General features: G+C 34.8%; 1 protein-coding gene across 1 annotated transcript; it reads left to right on the top strand.

The window, feature by feature from the left end:
• The first annotated feature begins 2223 nt into the window (after window positions 1-2223).
• On the top strand, window positions 2224-19921 carry LOC131947049 (FMRFamide receptor-like). Its single transcript, XM_059308134.1, has 6 exons — window positions 2224-2302; window positions 2951-3065; window positions 4009-4222; window positions 5252-5431; window positions 6418-6633; window positions 19754-19921. The coding sequence occupies exons 1-6, from the start codon at window positions 2224-2226 to the stop codon at window positions 19919-19921; spliced, it is 972 nt and encodes a 323-aa protein (XP_059164117.1).
• The last annotated feature ends 5142 nt before the right edge of the window (window positions 19922-25063 follow it).

The following is a 25063-nucleotide window of genomic DNA, read 5'->3' as shown; positions in this document are numbered from 1 at the left end:
TTTTGTGCACGATTACAATACTTCGTATACTTCGTATATACGAGAAAGTAAAAAAACTACCACATCCCACCAAAAAAATCAAACATTGTGAGCTAAATAAAAGTTTATAGAACAAGTTGTTTGCACGCAGGATTTCAAGCATAAATATAATAGCTAGGAGCTTAAAGGAAATTCCTAATAAAGAAAATGCAAGCTAACAAAAAAAAACTGCAGTTGAATACGAATAAGAGAAAAGTATTCCTCGCAGTCTTACAACAAAACATATTCAAATTTTAATTATTGCATTGTAGTTAAAATTCTAGGTAAATTTATTTAAAATATAATTTAAATTAGCAATGTTAAAAATTAGTCGATATTTTTTAAGGAGCATACACATGAAACTATAAAAAGCGAACTAAAATGTATATTTCATTCTGTAAATTAATCGACGACTTGATAAACGCATAGTAGTCATAATTCGAAATATAGGTGAGAATGAAATAATGTCCAAGTACATATATAAATGTTTCTAACACAGTGGCGTAGCCAGGATCGTCTCAAAGAGGGGGGGTCCAATTTTTACCCGGGGACAAGCTTTTAATTTGCACCCCCCCCCCTCAAACTTTCGATTTGCAACCCCCTCATACTTTATATATATATATATATATATATATATATATATATATATATATATATATATATATATATATATATATATATATATATATATATACCGAGGGGTCTATAGGGGGGTTATGACCCCCCTAAACCCCCCTGCCTACGCCACTGTTCTAACATAATACAAATTAGATTTTGTATTCCTCTAGCCATGAATACCACATTGATCGGCCCAGCGACATTATAGCTTGGCTGTGACTTAAACTGTATATACCACTAACGATGAATACCACCTGAATCGATTTTACAACACCATAAACTGGATCTCACTCAAGTTGTATATATCGCTGGCCTTGAATATCACTTTGATGACCAACACTACTTTGATGGCCAACACCACTTTGATGGCCTTCACCACTTTGATGGCCAACACTACTTTGATGGCCAACACTACTTTGATGGCCAACACCACTTTGATGGCCAACACCACTTTGATGGCCAACACCACTTTGATGGCCAACACTACTTTGATGGCCAACACCACTTTGATGGCCAACACCACTTTGATGGCCAACACCACTTTGATGGCCAACACCACTTTGATGGCCGACACCACTTTGATGGCCGACACCACTATGATGGCCGACACCACTGTCATCGACACAACGACACCAAAGACACGCTATGATGATTCTGGAAGGCCATCGACTGGTGAGGTCTGGTCGGATCTGGGGTAGGGATCTGGGTCGTCTGAAACTGTCTGAGTCTGGGGGTCCTGTGTGGCAGCGTGAGATGAGGGTCGACAACCTCGTGAGTAACTTTCATGCACATATGTGTTAGTGACTTTGTTTGCGTGAGTGGTTTCATGCACACATGTGTTAGTGACGTTGTTTGTGTGAGTGGCTTTCATGCACACGTGTGTTAGTGAAGTTGTTTGCGTGAGTGGTTTCATGCACACATGTGTTAGTGACGTTGTTTGTGTGAGTGGCTTTCATGCACACGTGTGTTAGTGAAGTTGTTTGTGAAATAGCAACATAGACTAAAATGTACGACATTTTATCGAAGTAAGTAAAGTTTCCCTTTCAAACCTGACGGTCTATGGGGCAAGTGAAGTAGAGTTCACTTGTTTCTGTGACCTCGGCATATGTAGAGATAGTGTGGTCAGCACTATGCCCAGCCGCCTTTACTTTCCCTAACGTGAGCTAGGTACCCATCAGAGTTGGGTGGACACTGGGACGGTCTACTGCCATGAACCCGGATTCGAACTCGAGACTTACGGGTTAGCAGTCCAGCTCTTTACCGCTAGACCACTCCGTCCATTTTATCGAAGTAATAGAGACAATAGTTGGTGTTCTTCACTCGAGTGTGAGCATTAAAAGAATGTTCATTGTGTGCACTGTTTACGTCGACTCATCATATAGTTTAAGTACTTAACTTAGAGGCTCGTGTGTGTAATTACTAAAAACAAAATTTGTTTTATAATAGGTATAATAATACAAAAATTGAATAAATGATAACGGTAAATTGTGTGTTGTATCGATTGATCTTTATTAACTCTGATATTCTTCTGGCAAACGTAACCTACCTTATTAATTTTGTTTTTTCTTCAGTTTATATCTTATCGCAATGGCAATCTATGATCTAGTGTTTCTATTGGTCAACACAGTTTTTATTAGCATGGATTATTTCCATTTCGGAGTTACAGGTATGTAATCACTAAACGTTAAGTTTGTGTTTAGTTGTTTTTTTTTACATTTAGTTCCCAAAAGATTATTTATTTTTCGAAAAATATATTTTTAGAATATTTTTAGGCACTTCTAGTTAGCAAATTGGCATTAATTAGATTTCTATATATTTAGATTTTAAAACATATTCGTCATAAAGCAACGTCTCGACATAGAGAGATTTATTTTCTTAAAAGATGTTTAATTATATTGTATTATCGTTTACAAATTGAGTTGAGGGAAGGGATATAAAGTATTTTAACACTACATTAAACAAAACCTACACTTATAAGCGTATAAACCTACACTTATAAGCGTATAGTATTTCTGGTTTAGTAGTTCTTTACCAGGGTTCGATCGAACTTCAAGGGTTCGATTAGCCAGTCTCAGGGGCTCGGTGGAAGTCAATGCACACCCGACATATGATTCACAAACGGAATGTGTCAGTACAGGCGATAAACTATCAAGAAGGGGTCGGTGAATGTGTATATGAAACTGGTGGTGTACGGCACCACCAAAAAGGTTAAGAACTACTGTTCTAGTTAAATGTATCATGGTGTATTTTGTACACAGCTATTAGCAATAAGTGTACATAAATCATATAAAGCTTGATGTATATGTTCACACAGGACTGAATGACTGGCATGACGCTTATGTCAGTCTCGCTCAACCTTTTGTCAGTGCATTCACTAATGTGGCTATCACAGGGTCAGTGTACACGACGGTCATCTTGTCAATTGACAGGTAGGTGAACATACGTGTGGTGTTCTTAAGGTAGCAGCTGTTATTGTGGTAAATGATTGTGGTGAAGGTTCAGTGGGTGTGGTTGTGTGGTCAAACGAGTGGTTGTACAGTACCAATAGTTGTGTAAGGAAATAAATTGTGGTGTTTGATTAGTGGACATCGTAAGGCGATCAGCGATATCGGAACGATCAAGTTGGTATTCACCGTTAGCGGTATACACAGTATGCGAGTGTATGTTTTAAAGCAGAAAGGAAAGTAACTATAATAATTTTTTGCCAACAAAATCCATATGAGTATTAAATTTAAAAAATTACCGTAGAATATTTCAGCTTTGTTGCATATATTTATTACAAGAACACAGTGATTTTTATTTCAAAATCTTTTAATTAGGTCATTCTATTTACTAGTAGTTCCATGCAGTGGCGTAGGCAGGGGGGGGGTTAGGGGGGGTCATAACCCCCCCCATAGACCCCTCGGTATATATAAAAAGTATGAGGGGGGGTGCAAATCGAAAGTTTGAGGGGGGGGTGCAAATCGAAAGTTTGAGGGGGGGGGTGCAAATCGAAAGTTTGAGGGGGGGGGGGTGCAAATCGAAAGTTTGAGGGGGGGGGGTGCAAATCGAAAGTTTGTCCCCGGGTAAAAATTGGAACCCCCCCCTTGAGACGATCCTGGCTACGCCACTGGTTCCATGGGGCTGATGAAGTATAGTTCACCTGTTTCCATGACCTCGACAAATGAAGTGATTAGCTCGCAATCAAGCCGCTTTTGTTTCCCTAACAGTAGTCATGTACTCATCAGAGTCATGTGGAATGGAGACTCCAACGAACTCTATCCCAGGATCCGAACTCGAGACTTTCATGTTAGCAGTGGCACGCGCAACCGTCCGCCCACGTCATCCCATGTATTTAGTCCACGTTGTTTATGTTTCTATTTTTTTACTCAGGACAATCGGAATTCAGTTTCCTCTCCAATGGCACCGAATCTGCAGCAGTCGCCGGGTCAAGGTCGCGCTGTGTGTCGTGTTCTTCACGTCGGCCGTCTTGAACGTGCCTATGATGATGGAGGACCGCTGGGAGTACCACACCAAGGAGTGGTCCAACGTCACGGAGTTCCAGTCCGTCAGTTCTGAGTACTCCAAGACTTACTTTCATAACGAGGTCAGTAGCGTGACACGTGAGCAGAGTTTCTTTTAGGCATCTCTTCTTCCAACCCCTCCTCATTGAACGAAATAGAATTTATATATAAAATATATACTTGTACAATTTTCCGCACCCCCCCCCCCCACCGGAAATTTTAGTCCGTACCCTTGGAAATTTTAATCCATCCCTCCGAAAATTTCAAGTGCCTCTCCCCCCAACCCCACCTAGGGAAGGGGGGGTTAGAAAAAAAAAGGGAATTCTAAAAAATATTAAAGTTCCAAATTATGTTTTTGCTTAAATTTGTTTTTTTCTTACGACCACTATGAAGTCAAAATATTTGTTTAAAAACAAAAGTTTTTTTCCATGTCAACTCGCTGGCCTCCATTGAAAAAGAAACATTGTCGACAGGTTATAAAAGCTACCTCTGAACAATTATTACCTTCATTTCTTTATTACATATTTAAATCCTTGGCTTAATACTATACAATCGTCACCCACTGGCTACAAATCTTCTCTAAATATGGGTTGTATAATTGTTTCATCAACACCTAAGAAAGCCTCCAATGTTCTCTTCGGAAATCTCACTCCGACGTATTTCTATCTTAGCAACCCTTTCCCTCCTTATACAGGTGTGTCAAGTATCCCTTTTATACCTACCTTCACTCCCGTCATCTGTTTCTATTTCTGTGGCATAAGCGGTAGAGCGCTAGGCCGTTAAATCTGTGGCATAAGCGGTAGAGCGCTAGAACGCTAAATCGAAAGTCCCTAGTTCGAATCCGGGCTCAAGACAGTAGTACGTCCCAGAGATCACATAGCTCTTATGGGTACCTAAATGGTGTTAGTGAAAGTAAAGGCGGCTGGGCTAAGTGCTTACCACATCTTCCCTTCATATGCCGAGGTCAAGAAACTAGAACTCTACTCCATCTGGCCAATGGATCGCTAGGTCTAAAGAGGATTATTTTATATCTCCGCTATATAACCCGCGCACTTTCCTTCACCCACTCCTATATCTCTCTTACGTCACCCTACACATCTCACCACCCACAGGTATACCTCCGCTACATCAACCCAATCTTCGATGCCTTCGTGCCCGTCATCGCCATCTCCACCATCAACGTCATCATCGCTAGATCACTCCATCAACGTAGTCGTCTCCAGAAGACCCTGATTAGCTCTGACCCCACCCAAGACTTAAAATCCACAGAAACCAAACGGATCACTTCCATGGTAAGTGCAGAGGACATTGTGACAACTGAATTTCATGGAAGGATTTTTTTTTAACAAGACTTTACTAACAAAGTTATGTAAAATAAGTGTAAGAATCATTATCAATGTTTTTACAAACTAATCGTCAGTATAAGTTATGTTTTATGATATCACATAGATCTTAATAGAGAATCACGTTGTGAATAAAATAGTGAATACATTTTATCACCCCCACCCTCTTTCGCCCCCCCCCCCCCCAAATTGTATACAGCACCTCAAGCAAGTGTAATCAATATCTAACAGACAACTTGACCAAAGCTTAAAGACCGTGCAGAACTTGTACATAACGTGAACCAAAAACCATTGGTGATTAACAATGTTGCGCCCCCTTCCCATTTATGTGTGACTATTTTCTTCTTCTTCATTCTTAATTTTAGTGTTGGAAGGGATTCCCTTCAACATAACTAAGCATCACGTGTCAACTTGTTATGCATCTTGTAGGTCATTGACTCCTATTTCAGCCTACTTTTCTTTTTCGATTTGCTTCCATAGCCTTTGTCCAACCAAGAACTTAAAGGCATCAGTTGTTTGATTTTGGAGTTGTCTCTACTAGAAGAGTTGATGTCCATCGTATAGCTATTAATAATGGCAAAACGCCCCCCCCCCCCCCACTCCCCATTTGGAAAGGTCGAGGGTGCTTTTTACAAAACACAGTATCTTAATATTTTTTTTTATTTGTTGTCACAATTTTGATGTCGAAAAAGTTTAAATAATGCAAGGTAGAAGCCTATGTTCTTAACTCCGACTGTGCAATGCAGCTCAGAAAAATAAGCTTTTAAATTTTTTTCTATCCCGTTTGGCGTCCCGCCCGCCGTCCCCTATCTATGCCTGTTGTAATATATAATAAAGCTCCCTTTCTAAACCTGACGGAACTTGGGGACTAATGGAGATCTAATATTGAATTTTTCTTCGTATATCGTCAAGATATGTTCTATTGTTTCCACCAGGTCATCTGTATATCATTGGAAACTTTGATGACCCGCACCACACGTATGGTCAACTTCATCATTCAGGGCTACTACGGCACAGCCTACGTCAACGCCTGCCCGCTGTACTGCGGCGTCATTGCCGCTCTGGCCCACTTCCTCACCATCACCAACGCCACCTTCAACTTCTTCTGTTTCTGCTACTTTGGCTCCAAGTTCCGGCGTTGTTTTTTACAGGTAATTAATCTGGTTAACCCTTTATTTACTGAATTATTTTCCCAATGAATGTTTTTTTTTCAAACATTGTGTTATCTGGCTTTTTGTACATATTTAAAAAATAAAAAAATTAAAAGACAAAAGTATATTGTTGTACGTATAAGTACCTACACGAGTGTAGAAAATTACACAATATTACTTTGAAAAATTTAAAGTTTTAAATACAAAAGACTGAATTATTTTGGTGGAAGTACTTAGTGTGTTGTCCGATTCGAAAAAATAAATTTCTGACAATTCTGGGGTAGTTTATCTAATATTCCAAGTATTAACCATCATTCTTGTGTCGCTAAGTCTTTTCTTCGTGTTGTGCTAAACCTATTTCTATTGTCCTGAGAATTTCAAATATGAAGCTACGCCATGCTTCATTTGTTGTTGGCTTCCTAGGATATGGCTGATCTATCTCAATTTATTTTTTCGGTGAATTGTGTTCTCGAATGTCTTTAATTTTTTGCTTTGACATTTGCTGGTTATATTTGCTAATCTGAATACTAATTTATTTTTCTTTCAAATAATAATTGAAAGCTTACATTGCCACCCTTGTGACGGGATTCTTTAATATATTTCATATTTTCAATCAGTTTGTTAGGATCTATAATAAATGAAATTCGATTAATATAATTAAAATGTTTTCTAATTTCAGAAATATTTGAAAATTTCTTCGACAAAAACTAGCAAAACTTCCTGTGAAGTTAACAGCAGACAGCAGATTTACTTAAGTCATCACACAACTACAGTTCCCATGGACACTAAGTCAACCGTCATATGTGACGTCACCGGTAGTTGATCTGTTGGTTAGTCCTAGTCCGGAATTATCTAATGTGGTGGATTTGATGCAGCAATAACGGGAGATTTGTTACAAAAATGCTCGCTGACAGTGAAATGCAATATACGGTTTATGTGCTTTTCTTTAAATTATATCTAATACGGAACAAGTTTTAGGATCGAGACTCAGGTTATGAATAGGTTTAAGCATAGTCAGAGCTAGGGTAGAATACGTTTTTTTTTTGGCTGGTGTTTTTATTGCTGGATTTGCTTCCGTATCTTTCGTCTACTCAAGAACAATCAGCACGATAAGGGTTATATGACTCTGGAGTTTTCTCTCCTAGATGGGTTGCTGTAGCTAGCTATCGAGCCTCATCTGTCCAAGGGTTCGAACTCACACCTTTTGGAGTAAGCAACTACACGTTCTCCTACCGGGCCACACAGCCCCATCAAAACTTATTGACACAGGTTGTGGAAAAAAACTGTACAAATAATATCTCTCTACCGTGTTGTGATACACACGTTGAAGGGAGGGAAATCGGGATGGGAAATAATTCACTCTGTTGTATTAAAAATGTGCTTAATACAGAAATGTGACAGGGCACAGAAACTAAAACCTAGATATTGTATCCTCATGTTCAGTTTGTTGACTTGTAGAAAATATACTTAAAAGCTCTATTCTCGAGATATTCTAATGCTCTATACTTGAGATGTACTAAAAATACATATTTATACAATCCTTTAACGTTAAAACATTGTAATTTATATGTGCTAACAAATTTGGATTAAATAAAACTAAAGGAAAACAAAATGTTTCCGTTTTGAATGCTGGCTTATCGTATAGTTCAAATGGTAGCCTTAACTACATGACCTAGAAACATTAATCCAGAATAGTTGTTGCAGGATCTCTTCCCGTGGTGAAGTAACTGTGCTATTCATGACAGAGAAATATGGCTGTATGCTTGAATTAGAGAACAGAAGGCATATTATTTATAATATACAGTGTAAATAATTAATATTTAGTTTTTACTTACTCGTGTGTTCATTTAATTTTTCTTGTCGTTGATCGTTAACTGTTATAAAAGTTTGGTATCGTCAGCATGACTCGACACTGACCTTTGTGAGTTTTTTCGATCTGTTTCGCCGCTGGTCTAGCGAAAGTACTTTATGGAAGAACTAAATTATTTTCAAAGAGCGGTTTTCTTTACAATATTCCATACATCGAAGATGTTTGCGGCGTTAGCTGTAAATAAAACATATGTATCTGAAAAAAATTAGTAGTTATATGCAGTGGCCTAGCAAGGATCGTCTCAGTGGAGGTGGGGGGGGGGGGTTCCAATTTTTACCCGGGGACAATCTTTCGATTTGCACCCTCCCCCCCCCCCTCAAACTTTCGATTTGCACCCCTCCCCCTCAAACTTTCGATTTCCACCCCCCCCCCCTCATACTTTTTATATATATATACCGAGGGGTCTATGGGGGGTTATGACCCCCCCCCCCCCCCCCAACCCCCCTGCCTACGCCACTGGTTACATGAACTTTCCTCCCCTATACAGTAATGCGCCAGACCAACAAGAATTGCATTGTAAGCCAGATTCTTCTTCAGAGCAGATGAAATAGAATATATCTGTTTCTGTGACCTCCATATTGGAAGTGCAGTGTGTCTAGCCGCCTATATTCCCCCCGTAATTTTCCAGATACTCATGAGAGCTGGCGGACGCAATGAAAATTATTTTTAGTCTAGTACCAAACTCAAAGTTTCCGGGTTGATCATTCTCTTATCTACCTCTCGGCCATATCACTCCCCAACAAGCGGTCACGTTCATCTGCTATCCACTGCCTCACAATGAGTCGACTGTTACGTATTTAATAAACTAAAATACATTTAAACAAAAACATTTTTCATTAAAACAAAGAAATTATGATCAGGGTGACTTTATTTCCAAATAGTTTCTTTTCAAAATATAACATCAATATTAAAACACTTGATTATTTCTATCACAAAATAGTATCTTTTCAAAATATTGCATCATTAATAACACTTGATTTTATTTATCACAAAATAGTTTCCAAAATAACTCATTATGTAAATTACCTATGAAGAATTATAGGTAATTTAAAATCAGCAGTTCCACTAATAAGTATTTTCAAGGCAATAAGATTAAATCTTTAAAAACAAAATACAAAATTTACAGCCCCAAATTTCAGATTGTTTTTCTATATGGTTAATGGGAAAAAAAAGATAGAGTAAATTTGTTTTTATTTTTTTACTACGTGAAAATATTATGTTTTGTTCTGTAAGAGGCAAGTAGGGTTTTATTTTAAATAGAAAAAAATGACATTCCAATTGTTAAACGTTCCAGGGAACACTGTCGATTTTTTCCACCCATTTTAAAGTGTATTCGCGTAATTATTTTGCCTGTAAAATGTGATTCATTAAATACATTACTGTGCGCAGAGTTTCTTCCAGGCATCTCTTCGGGGGGGGGGGGGGGGGGAGGGTTTAAAATTTCGAACGAAATGAAATTTATATAATTTATATAGAAAATATATACTTTTAACAGTGTACCCCCCCCCCCCCCCCCCCGAAGAAAGTCTATCGCCCCCCCCACCCCCGAAAATTTCAAGTGCCCCCCCCCCCCCCCCGGAGAAAAAAAGTCTGGAAGAAACACTGACTGTGCGCCATGAATAAAGCAGTATGGATTTAAACCAGTCTTAGTTACACCTATTTATAGCTTGTTCTATTACTTCGATACAGACGGATACGTATCGAACACTAATCTTGACAGGATTATCCATATGTAGCTTGTTTAGTTACAAAAACAACGTATTTTGCTGTCAACAGGAAAAGACCAATGCCAAAACCAAATCGAGCTATGATATAGAAATAAATTGTTCATATGTTTAAAAATAAGCAACAGCTTATTATTAAGCCTGTGTGGTTGCGTTTAAATAAATTATATTTGGACCCAGAGGCCCGCTGACTTACTTTGCATACCTAGTGTTCCGTGACTATTTAATCCCTTTATTTTGTTCTTCAATTTTAAAAAAATTAAAGCAATTCAATTAAATGTTTAAGATGGCAAAACCTCGTGACATGGGAGACTAAAATAGTAGCAAGTTTAAATTCATATTTTTAAACAGCAAAAACTATAATATCAGTAAAGTTCCCATTTCGAACCTAACAACTTATGGGGCATAACTACCAGACTGACTTTGTAATTTTTAGTTGAAAATATAGATTTGTTTTTAAAAAATCTATTGAGTTATAAGAAACAAATCATGTACGGTGGTTCTCATATTGTAAGCTAGAAAATAATGTACATATTTTTTTAATTGTACAAAAAGTTTTTGAAAATTGTTTAGCCTTAAAAATTATACACAATTTAGAATAAACATGTTTGCTCTTTTGATCTTACGAGAAATACAATTATAATTCATTAAAACTAACATGAGTTTTTGAATGTGCATAATGTATGAAGTTTTTTTTTAAAAAGCTTTGAGCTCTGAAGATGTATTCAAAAGATATATATTGTTTTTTTTTTGACAATTAAATTAGAGCGAATTATCTACCCTTTGACATGCTGATTATTTTTTTATTTCGATCTCTTATATTTCAAAGCTATTAGCATTTTAAATTTGTATTTTTGGTAATATCCTAGATTTAAATTTTTATAACTAAATTGTTTGCACATTTACATTTTAAAATATAATAAAATGCATATTAACAATATATTAATACCAAAAAAATAATGTAAAAATGTATGCTAAGTGAAAAACATTTCAAAATGTAAAGTAGCTAAAAAAAGTGCATTAATACACAGGGGCGGAACTACCATACCGCCAGACCCCGCAATGCGGGGGGGCCCAGGGCGTTTAGGGGCCCATTTCCGACCAAAAAACAATGAATTTACTTTTTCAAAAATTATGTTTTTCATGCATCTTGAAAGTGGTTTTGTAAAAAAAAAAAACAGGTCTACTATAGCAGAGATTGTTGCGTAGAAAAATATTTTAAAATCTACAAGAGCTATAGTTTGAAAGGTAGGCAAACATTCACACTACTTCCATGACTTACTGCCCTTCTTTAAAATAGGGATGCCCACAAAGCTCATTTAAATAGTTTTGTACTATGTATATTAAAAAGCAATTGATTCTCTGAATTATTATTTAAATAAGACGTACTAAACAATGGTATAGCTATAAAAATCTATGTTTACAAATTTGATATTATAAAAGCCAAAAATGAAAAAAATAAACATAACGCGAGAAACCATTCATGAATCAAGCTTACGTCTTTATATATTTTTGACCAGCATGTTAAGTAATATGTTTTCCTAGCCCAAAATGAGTTTGGACTAAATTTGTCTGGTTTGTTCTCTCAGAATGGTTATATATTGCAATGAAGTAGACCAAATTACTCAGTTAGGATTATATATATCCTATATATATATATATATATATATATATATATATATATATATATATATATATATATATATATATATATATATATATATATATATATATAGGGGGCCCTAATTTTTTCTTTGCGGGGGAGCCTTTTTTTTCTAGTTCCGCCACTGTTAATACAATGTTTATTTAAAACGCTTTTTCACATAAAATCAGGCTTCTGTGTATTCTTCATTTTTAAAATTACAAACTGTTTTCTTATTTTCTATGCTAATGAAGATTTAATTTTTAAATTCATTAAAACAAATTTGAAATAGTTCTCGGTATAAATTAAAATAAAGGAATAAAAAAAAATGATAGTCAAAACCACATCATGTGTAATACCATAATTATTGCAATAATATAAATTATCATTTACACAAAGATATATATATATATATATATATATATATATATATATATATATATATATATATATATATATATATATATATATATATATATATATATATAATGGAATTGTCACTTCCATCTGTCTCTTAAAAATGTAAGAACATAAGCAAAAGCAGATATATATATTATATATATATATATACATATATATTGTCTGTGTATATGTATGTATAATTATATATATTTATAGTTGTGTTCGGCCTCTGCTAAAATGTGTATATTTGTGTAACATGAAATAAAATAATAAATATTTTTTAGAATAAATTTCAGATTAACAATTTGAAGAAAACGTTCTCTCAATATCACAGTTATTAATGATCAACAGCGAAATTTATCAACACATTTTTCTCGTCTTAAATTTGAAAACTCTTTTCTGCAGTTAAATTGAGTTTTAACAATTTTGCAATAATGAATTTCAGAGGACAAGACGTTTAATTTTAATAAAAATATTTTTTTATTTGTCGTTGCATAACTGTCTGATCAGATATAATTTTTGTTTTGTTTTACTTAACAATATAAGGCAATTTATGTGTGTGTGTGTTTGTGGGTAATGTATGTGTGTGTGTTTGTGGGTATGTATGTGTGTCTGTTATGTGTGTTTGTGTCTAGGCGTGTGCTGTATTTGCTTGCCACTTTGACATTAATTTAAAAGCTCAGTTCTGTCACGTCGACTTCTCCGCTAATCTGGATTCCCACAATTTGTGTTAAAAAGTCATAATTATAATTTTCTACAAAGGTTTCTTTCATGTATATTTTAATATTACCGTATTCAAAAAGAAAGTAAATATTAAATTCTTGGTCAAGGAGGAAAGGAAACGAATTGATTGTCAGGTTGGCTTCTCCATTCCATCCGTATTTGGTGTGTGTATTTATAGCACTAGATCGTGTGTTTCCGGTGAGACGGAATTCAAGATATACATCATTTTCTTGACTTTCAAACAACTTCATAGAAAACCTGGTGTAGTTCCTGTATTCGCCTTTCAGATGCAACTAATTGAAATGCAGAAAAAACAAAATCCCTTATTCAACACGGTTTTTAAAGAAAATTGGTTCCAATTAGTATTATTACTTTCTCGTGTATGAAATATAGAGGAAGTATTGTAATCGTGCAAAAAACAAGTAAATAAAAAAGTCTAGTGACAATTTTAGCGCATTTCCTTATGTTATCTAAAAATAGCTCTGTCGTAGCGTAAATCAAGAGCAGGGTTAGTAAAACCATTGGTTAGTTATTAAAACGTTTTTTATTAATTTTTTTTTCAGTATTTTACATGTTTTATTTACAATAGAGTAACATGACTAAAAACCATTGCGCGCCTAGCTACCGAACGTGATATCGCAGCCATTGAACGTGATGGCGCAGCTATTGAACGTGATGACGCGTGTGGTGTAGTTGGATAAAATGCCTACTAATTCGGTCCAAATTTTAGTTAATTCAAAAAATTGTTTGTGACCGAACGAAGGGATATTTTAAATTATGGCAGGAATCGATTGGTACATATTTCAAGTCGCTAAGTGGTCTAGTTGCCGAGATATGGGCCAAAAACTGCATTTTTTTGAGGATTTTTGGCTTTTCAGGGACATCCATGAAAGAAACCCGGAATTTTTTTGGCCTATGTTCATCCTGGTAATTTGCTTAACATATTTGCTTTTGGTACTAGTCCTCGATATTGCTTCGTTGATGAGGAGATACGACTTAAAGCTGCGGACTCACATCCATCTATCCATTCCCAGAAAAGACGAGTTAATAAACGCAATTCTCCAGAATGGAAATTGCGCTAAAAAATAGAGATTTTTGCAAATCTCGACGTTTTACACCTCCCTGGGTCGGAAAAACATAGTTTTGTCCGTATGTTTATATATGTGTGTGTGTATGTGTGTACGTGTGTGTGTATGTGTGTGTATGTGTGTGTGTGTATGTGTGTGTATAAACACGATAACTTGACTACCGTTACAGCTAGGTTGATGAAGTTTCATTTACCAGTATCATATCAAATTTGTAGATCTGTATCACATTTTTAGCGATTGCTGATGAACGGAAAAGAATTTTTTCTTCTTTCAATTTGTTAAAAAACCTATAACTTGAGTACTATTTCAGATAGATAAATGAAATTTCACATATTCCGCACTATTATACATAGATTGTTTGGCGTTCACTTCGTGCGCTATTCTTTTTCCTACGCGATTGTATTCCATTTTTTAAAAATGTAAGGGTTTAAAAATTGAATAAAAATAGTGTCTATATCCCGAGTTTCCATCCCCCATATTGGTATGTAAGAATATTCGAGAAAGTTTAGGGGAGATCACTCCCGGTTTATTTTTAAATTATTATATGCTTTTCGGAGTGTTGTCATAAAACAATTTCTCTTGTTTTAAAATTGTTGTTATTGAGTAATAATAAAATATAGATGATATAGGCCTATTATTATTTATCTATATACTACTAAAACTCATGCTTGTTTACAAGTTTGTATAATTTTTTTGTCTGCACCAAGTGTAGAAATGTGAAATACGTATTAATGTAGAGAACAATGTTATTTTTTACCAAACTGTTAATCACAAATTCTTTTAAAGACGTTAATTAATGTATTGATATATTCATTGGTAGGAACACCACTTTAATTATAAAAGTTAATAACAATTACTTTACTTAATGTGACATCACGTGATTCATTCACTTTTTAAAACAAACAATGAAGATTGAAGATTATGTTGCCCATTTAAAAGTTTGACGCATTATAAAGCTAAATTTTATGTAAAATTGTATATTACATAACGATATGTCTATTTGCTTTTCTGATTAGGTTCCAACACTATTATCAATTTTCAACAGTTCTTCTAAATTGAGTATACAATAAATTTCTTTAGATCTACAGATAAACTGTCGGAGGAACGGAAAGTCAAAGTAGAACCTAGATCTAGATCTAAAATCTAGGTCAAACATAAATTAATTAGTTAAAAATAAAAACAATTATTAAAACACAACAAATTATTGGGTTTCCTTGATAAACTTGTTTAGTCCTTAAATATTTGATATAAACCTTTGCTTTATTTTAAGCTTCTACTACGAGAATACAAGGGATTTATCTATCTAGATTCTAGAATTTGTGCTACGGAAAAACTAGACTTAAGCCAGCCGTAGATTCTACATCTAGATCTAGCTCTATTTAGATCTAGAATCTTTGCCAATAATGAGTTTCTATACTAAACTATTTCCTACACCCCCCCCCCCCCCACAAACACACACACACACCCAAAACATTTCTACCGTCCAATTCAACGAAATATAATTATATGCTTTTTCCAGTGTCCGCCCCCTCCCAGAAAATTCTACCCCCGCCCCCGAAAATTTCAAGTACCCCCACCCGTCTCCGGGGAGGAAAAAGTCTGATAGAAACATTGGTCGCATTTGTAGATCATACAAACTAAAGGAAGAACCTGGGCGGGGCTTCGCCCCTACCGGAAGAGTTGCATGAAAAAAACTGCACGCTAAACACTTTTTTTAGATTACAAAAATTTCTCCCTCCGGGGAGGAAAAAGTGTGAAAGAAACGCTGGTGTCGCGCTTAGCAACTCCACGAAGAATTGCATGAAAGAAACAACTTTTTAGATTAGACACATTAATTAGGCGGTAATTTTATTATAGAGTATCGACGAAGAAATTTCTTTTGAGTTGGGGAGGGGGGGTGGGGGGCTCAGACGTTCTTACGCGGGGGTGGGGCTTCGCCCCTACCCGAAGAATTGTATTAAAGAAACTCTTCACGCAAACCACTTAGATTAGACAAAATTGCCTTTTTATTCAATGTTTACTCGAGAATCAATGACGTCATATTACTGTGTGCACTCTCCGGCTTGATATTATTTTCTATTCCATGCTCAATATGACGTCATATTTCGTTTCCGTATTACTATGCATGTTTTTATTTTGCTTGTGTTTTCTCTACAGCGTTCTTGTCAGATACATAGACAGACAGCGAAACTATTAGTATTAACTAGAAAAATGGCCCGTTGAGGAAGGATACAAAGGGCGCTATGTTGATAGTGCTGTCTATTTTCTCGGTACTTTAATTTATACAAAATATAGTCATAGGCATATCCCTAAACCATGCACCTAATCTCATTCATGACAAAAGTCGCATTTAGAGTTTCTTTCAGGCAACTCTACTTGGGAGGATGGGGCTTCGCCCCCCTACTCCTCCCCCCCACCCCCCCCCCCCCCCCACACACACACACACTCCAAATCATGTCTACCGTCCCATTCAACGAAATATAATTATATGCTTTTTCCAGTGTCCGCCCCCTCCCAGCAAATTCTACCCCCGCCCCCGAAAATTTCAAGTACCCCCACCACCCTCCGGGGAGGAAAAAGTCTGAAAGAAACACTGGTCGCATTTGTAGATCATACAAACTAAAGGAAGAATCTGGGCTGGGCTTTGCCCCTACCGGAAGAGATGCTTCAAAAAAAACAGCACGCTAAACACTTTTTAGATTAGAAAAAGTTCCCCCCTCCGGGGAGGATAAAGTCTGAAAGAAACACTGGTGTCGCGCTTAGCCACTACCCGAAGAATTGCATTAAAGAAATTGCAAGAAAACCACTTTTTAGATTAGACACATTAATTAGGCGGTAATTTTATTATAGAGTATCGACGAAGAAATTTCTTTTGAGTTGGGGAGGGGGGGTGGGGAGCTCAGACGTTCTTACGCGGGGGTGGCGCTTCGCCCCTACCCGAAGAATTGTATTAAAGAAACTCTTCACGCAAACCACTTAGATTAGACAAAATTGCCTTTTATTCAATGTTTACTCGAGAATCAATGACGTCATATTACTGTGTGCACTCTCCGGCTTGATATTATTTTCTACTATATGCTAAAGGTGACGTCATATTTCGTTTTCGTTTCACTGTGAAAGTTTTTTAATTGCTTGTGTTTTCTCTAGAGCGTGCTTGTTAGATACATTCACAGATAGATAGATAGTTACATAGACAGACAGACAGCGAAACTATTATTATAGATTATTATTATCATCATTATTATTATTATTATTATTATTATTATTATTATTATTATTATTATTATTATTATTATTATTATTATTATTATTATTATTATTATTATTATTATTATTATTATTATTATTATTATTATTATTTTTATTATTATCATTATTATTATTATTTCTATTATTATTATTATTATTATTATTATTATTATTATTATTATTATTACTATTATTATTATTATTATTATTATTATTATTATTATTATTATTATTATTATTTATTATTATTATTATTATTATTATTATTATTATTATTATTATTATTATTATTATTATCGTAATTATGATTACTATTAAAAACAAAATAATTTCATTTACCAATGTTCCTAAGAGTCCATTCTCTACGACGACAGTTCTGTTGACGTTGCCGTTGACCTGAGGCCAAAAAGTTTCTATTTTGTTTCTGATCCAAAAGAAAGAATCGTTACTGTTAAATGTCAATTGGTCACCGTAAAATGCTGCGCATATAGTGCATGTCTTTAATTCATTCGTGTATCTAAAAGCCGTGGATAGTGGAGCCACTGCTATACACATCAAGCCACATTCTATCTCGCTTCTCACGGGGATCGGATCGTCACAGTATACAAGCTGCGCTCCGTATTCTTTGAACATGTAAGATTTATTTTCCCCATTCACTGCCTTGTTAGAAACGTGATTCAAAACAAATAAAATTAAACGGAATCCTAAACAACAAATTGATAGTTCCCGGAAATTCATCGCCGGATGTCACTTAAAATGTAACAAGTATATGTAATTTCAGATCACAACTATTTCCAATGGGCGACGAGTCTACAAATAGTAATACTGCTTTCGAGCTTCAGTTTATAGTCTCAATTTTTAAGGGACATGTGAACAAAAAATAATTTATTGACTGGTTTCTCAAGGTATTTGATCAATTGCATTATTTTTTTTTTTTAAGTGGATTGATCAATAGCATTGTTTTATTTTCAAGTGGATTAGGGAATAGACAACTTCATTTTGATCTATAGTCCATCAATACGTTTGTATTGTTCTCGACATTGTAACGTGTCGTATGTAAGTAGAAATGATCGTCACGTTTTACGGCGTTTTACAGTGTACACCGCGAACAAAGGCTTCACGATAGCATGAAATAATAGACGACCCGGGGACTAACTCAGCGGCAACCAATTCGGCGACAACCCGGCAACAACAAGCCCACGACGACCAACCCGGTGACAATTCATCGTAAAACAACCAACCCGGCGACAATTTAGTTACCACATCGATTGACCCCGACATGGTGACGCCTCTGAGTAAATAACGATTTCATTTTGATATTATATGTTCAATCAGTTATACTTCGTTTTATACCTTTAATTTATGGTAATTCAGGGTGTAACCCCACCCCCTTTAACAATTGTACATTTAAAACGAGTAACTTCATTACTTTTACAGCTAGGTTGATAAAATTTCACATGTAACTATTATATCATATCGAATTTGTAGTTCTGCGTCAACTTTTCATCTATTTCCGGTATTATACAAGAATATTCGAGAAATTTTAGGGGAGATCACTCCCTCTTTATTTTGAACATGATGTTATATGAATTGATATGAATTGATATTTTGCCAAGTTGACAATTTGTCGATTGGCAAAAGTTGATTTGTTTCATACTCCGCTTACAGCCATTACGAAATCTCATTGAACAAGCCCTACATGAAAGAAAGGCGAATACAATCTAAACAAAATACTAGAACTAGAATGTAGGCCTACATAGCATACAACTAATTCTTTTCGCAAATATCTTTAAATCGAATGAACGATATAATAACATTTTAACTTAGTCACTGTAATCACTCTTATCCCTTTACGTTAGTTTGGAATCGGACTAGTATAAGGGGGTCACGGACAAGCGGTAGGGGAGGCGAGGCTTAGCGATAGGGTGGCGTTAAGTAGAGCTAAAATTGTAATGAAAAAGAATGGAAAAAAATAGATGAATTCCAATTGCTGCTATAACCAAGTTAGGGATTTGTTTTTTTAAATTTTGACATGAATATATTTTCAGTAACAGAAAGTTTTTATTCTATTATGGATATTCTTTCCACAAAATGTTCTAAGTCGACGTCAGGTTAATGGTCTCTGTCTCCCACAAGTCAATGGCCTCAGTCCCACACAAGTCAATGGTCTCAGTCCCACACAAGTCAATGGCCTCAGTCCCACAAAAGTCAATGGTCTCAGTCCCACACAAGTCTATGGCCTCAGTTTAACACTAGTCAATGGCCTCAGTCCCACACAAGTCAATGGTCTCAGTCCCACACAAGTCAATGGCCTCAGTCCCACACAAGACAATGGTCTCAGTCTACCTGGGTTGGCGGAGTAAAGTCTATGAAAATGTTGGTTTAACATTGGGTGATACTAACTATTTTTAACCTAAATCAGCGGTTAAAAAACATGGGTGTACACGCCCCAAGTGTGAGCGAGAGAAACGTGAGGACTAATTCAGAAGGACAAAAAGAAAGAGAGAAACGGCAAGAGTGGCAGAAAGAAACAGAGAGAGACTTGATGAGAAAGAATGGGGAAGACAGAGAGAGAGGGAGGAAGAGATAGAGAGAGGAATGAAGAAAGAGAAAAGGGAAGAGAGGCAGACAGAAACAGAGAAATACTTAAAGAGAAAGAAAATGAAAGAGATTGTCAGGTTTTCTAATTTCAGAAATATTTGAGAATTTCTTCGACAAAAACTAGCAAAACTTCCTGCGAAGTTAGCAGCAGACAGCAGATTTACTTGAGTCATCACACAACTACAGTTCCCATGGACACTAAGTCAACCGTCATATGTGACGTCACCGGTAGTTGATCTGTTGGTTAGCCCTAGTCCGGAATTATTTAATGTCGTGGATTTGATGATACCAGCAATACTGAGAAATTTGTTACATATATGCTCGCTGACAGTGAAATGCAATATACGGTTTATGTGCTTTTCTTTAAATTATATCTAATACGGAACAAGTTTTAGGGTCAAGACTGAGGTTATGAAAAGGGTTAAGTATAGTCAGAGCTAGCGTAGAATACTATTTTTTTGCTGTTGTTTTTCTTGCTGGATTTGCTTCCGTATCTTTCGTCTACTCAAGAACAATCAGCACGATAAGGGTTCTATGATTCTGGAGTTTTCTCTCCTAGAAGGGTTGCTGTAGCTAGCTATCGAGCCTCATCTGCCCAAGGGTTCGAGCTCACACCTTTTGGAGTAAGCAACTACACGTTCTCCTACTGGGCCACACCCACACCGCCCCATCGAAACGCATTGACACAGGTTGTGGAAAAAAATACTGTACAAATCATATCTCTCTACCGTGTCGTGATACACACGTTGAAGGGAGGGAAATCAAGATGGGAAATAATTCACTCTGTTGTTTTGAAAATGTGCTTAATACAGAAATGTGACAGGGCACAGAAACTCAAACATAGATATTGTATCCTTATGTTCAGTTTGTTGACTTGTGTAAAATATAATTAAAAGCTCTATTCTCAAGATATTCTAATTCTCTATACTTGAGATGTACTAAAAATACATATTTATACAATCCATTAACGTTAAAACATTGTAATTTATATGTGCTAAAAAATTTGAATTAAATAAAACTAAAGGAAAACAAAATGTTTCCGTTTTGAATGTTGGCTTATCGTATAGTTCAAATGGTAGCCTTAACTACATGACTTAGATACACATTAATCCAGAATAGCTATGGCAGGATCTCTTCCTGTGGGGAGGTAACTGTGCTATTCATGACAAAGAAATATGGCTGTATGCTTGAATTAGAGAACAGAAGGCATATTATTTATAATATACAGTGTAAATAATTAATATTTAGTTTTTACTTACTCGTGTGTTCATTTTTTCTTTTCTTTGATCATTAGCTGTTATAAAAGTTTGGTATCGTCAGCACGACTCGACACTGACCTTTTGTGAGTTTTTTCGATCTGTTTCACCTCTGGTCAAGAGAAATTACTTTATGGAAGAACTAAATTATTTTCAAAGAGCGGTTTTCTTTACAATATTCCATACATCGAAGATATTTGCGACGTTAGCTATTAATGAAAAACATATGTATCTGAAAAAAATTAGTATTTACATGAACTTTCCTCCCCTACACAGTAATGCGCCAGACCAACAAGACTTGCATTGTAAGCCAGATCCTTCTTCAGAGCAGATAAAGTAGAATATATCTGCTTCTGTGACCTCCCTATTTGAAGTGCATGTGTGCCTAGCCGCCTTTACTTCCCCGTAATTTCCCAGGTACTCATGAGAGCTGGCGGGCGCAATGAAAATTATTTTGCCTCGAGTCTAGTACCGAACTCAAAGTTTCCGGGTTGATCATTCTCTTCTCTACCACTCGGCCATATCACCTCCAACATTCATCTGCTATCCACTGCCTCACACTGACTCCCCTGTTACTTATTTAACTAAAATACATTTATTACACATTTAAACAAAAATTATTTGTCACTAAAAAAAAAGAAATTATGTTCAGGAATACTTTATTTCAAAATAGTTTCTTTTCAAAATATTGCATCATTAATAACACTTGATTTTTTTATCACAAAATAGTTTCCAAAACAACTCATTATGTAAATTACGAATATAGAGTTATAGGTAATTTACAATCAGCAGTTCCACTAATAAGTATTTTAAAGGCAATGAGATTAAATCTGTAAAAACAAAATACAAAATCTACAACCCCAAATTTTAGATTGTTTTGCTATGTGGTAACTGAAAAAAAAGGAAATTTGTTTTTATTTTTTATACTCCGCGAGAAGATGCCGTATTGTATTAGAAGAGTCAAATACGGTTTTATTTAAAAGAGAAAAAAAAAGACAGTCGAATCGCTAAACGCTCCAAGAAACGCTGAAGATTTTCCCACCCTTTTTAAAGTGTATTCGGTAATTATTTTGCCTGTAAAAGTTGATTCATCAGATACATCACTGTGCGCCAGGATTAAATACAGCAACATAGATTTAAACAAGTCTTGGTTACACCTATTTATAGCTTGCTCTATTACTTTGATACAGAAGGATAAGTATCAAACACTAATTTCGACAGGATTATTCTAATGTAACTTGCTTAGTTACAAAAACAACGTATTTTGCTGTCAACAGGAAAAGGCCAATGCCTAACCCAAATCGAGCTATGACATAGAAATAAATTGTTCATGTGTTTATTTTTTTTAAATAATAAGCTACTAATTATTAGGCCTTCGTGGTGGCATTTGAGTACATTCAAGTGGGACACAGAGGCCAGATGACTTAAGCTTTGCATACCTAGTGTTGAGTGACGATTTAGTCACTTATTTCGTTCTTCTATGTTAAAAGAATATTCAACGCAGTTCATCTACATTTCTAAAAATTAAAAGATAAAACAGCCTTACATAGGAAATGAAAAAAGTAATAAGGCCAACAACTTTAAATAATTAGTTACCTTTTTGAACCTGACGGTAAATGGGGCTAAATTATCAGACTGGCTTTTCAATTTTTAATTAAAAATATGAATTTCTTTTACAAAAATTGTCTATTGGGTTATAAGAAAAAATCATGTACGGTGGTTTTCATAATGTAACGTAGCAACTAAAGTACATATGTTTAAAAAAATGTTCAAAAAGCTTTTGAAAAATGTTTAGTCTTTTAAATTATACACAATTTAGAATAAACATATTTGCTCTTTGAACTTACGAGAAATATAATTTTACTTCATTAGAACTAACATGATTTTTAATGTGCATTTTGTACGAAGTACTTTTAAACAAAGTTTGAGCTCTGAAGATTAAAAATAAACAAATTGGTGTTCGAGCGATAAAACTAGAGCGACGTGTCTGTCCTTTGGCAAGTTGATGTTTGCCAAGTTACTATCATTTATATTTAAAAGCTATTAGCTTTTTAAAAATCGTGTTGTTATTGTCATAAATTTGAATTTGAATTTTTTTATTTTTTAGCACTATTGTATATTTTAAAATATAATGAAATACATATTAACTATATATTAATACCAAAAAAGTAATGTAAAATCTATGCTACATAATAAACATTTCAAATTGTAAAGTAGCTAAAAAAGTTGGATGATACAATATTTAAAAAGCTATGAATTTAAAAATGGAATTTCACAGAAATCAGGCTTCTGCGTATTCTATATATTTAATTCCTAAATCTTATATAATATTCTGAAACATAACTAATTTAAACTCCTAATTTTAATTTTTAAATCTATTAAAACAAATTTGTATTAGCACTCGGTATAAATTGAAATAAAGGGATAAAAAAATATAGTCAAAACCACATCATGTGTAATACCATAATTATTGCAATAATATAAAAATGTATCAATTACACAAAGATATATGTAATGGAATTGTCCCTTCCATCTGTCTTTTAAAATGTAAGAGCATAAATCTGAGCGCCGAATTTAAGCAGATATATATATATATATATATATATATATATATATATATATATATATATATATATATATATATATATATATATATATATATTGCTTGTGTATATGTATGTATAATCATGTATATGTATAGTTGTGTTAGGCCTCTGCTAACATTTGTATAATTTAGTAACATGTAATAAAATAATACATATTTTGCAAAATAAATTTCAGATTAACAATTTGAAGAAAATTCTCTCTCAATATCACAGTTATAAACGGTCAACAGCGAAATGTATAAACAAATTTTCTCGTCTTAAATTTGAAAAGTCTTTTCTGTTGTCACCTTAGGCGCTGTTAAATTTATTGTTAACAATTTTACAATATTGAAGTGCAGACAACGAAACGTTTAATTTTAATAAAAATATTTTTATTTTTTGCTATTAGTCGTTAACTGTCTAATCAGATATGTGGTTTTATTTTGTTTTATTTGACAATAAAAATCAATTTTGGTATCACACACAGTTCTGAAAAGTTAAAATTTTACGAAATATTTTAAGCAAAACCTTCTTGACACGGCTATTAATACAACAATTTTACTTCACGATATAAATATGATTTTAAAACGATTATTTACCAAACGCAATCCAAAAAAAAATAATAAGTTAAGACAAGGAATGTTTAACAAACTATTTATATTTAGTACGCAGGTTAATTTCAGTTTCTTTCAGGCATCTCTGCGAGAGGGTAATGCCCACAGCTCTCTGGATCAATTCTATCACCAATCGAGAGAAAATTGAATAATCTATAATGCATATAGAAAATAAATCCTTTAACCTGTGTTCGCCCCCCCCCCTTTCCCTCACACGGACAGTGCGCCCCCTCGCCATAGAAAAATGTCTGAAAGAAACCCTGCTGTAAAACTTAGTATCGTATCTGGGGTATTTGCTGACTGGCTTAACTAAACCACACCATGTAACAGTGTAGTGATTGTGAGAGCCAGTTATTTTAGCTGTATAACTGTATAGAAATACAATAATATGCTATTTTAGAAAATAAAATTCTTTCGTTTTTTAATTCGCTTTTGCATGATTTTAAAATAAATGTATTTTGACTTTTAAAAAGGCGCTTATAGAATTTATTTCGATAGAAAATATTAGCAGTCAGTCGCGTATTTTGTGCGAAAAGGGAGATCTTGTCTTTTACTTGCCTTGTTCGCTATACTAAAAAAATTGTTTTAGATAAAATTGATCCCATCTTTTGGGTTTGATTCCCTGTGGTCTCGTAACCAACCCAACAACCTAGCTACTCTAGATGTGCTGAGGACA

Source organism: Physella acuta, unplaced genomic scaffold (genome assembly GCF_028476545.2).
Source record: "Physella acuta isolate Inbredline_101_S28 unplaced genomic scaffold, ASM2847654v3 ptg000580l, whole genome shotgun sequence".
Lineage (NCBI taxonomy): Eukaryota > Metazoa > Mollusca > Gastropoda > Physidae > Physella > Physella acuta.
The sequence above is the reverse complement of the archived record's forward strand: the minus strand, read 5'-3'. Positions and strand labels throughout refer to the sequence as shown.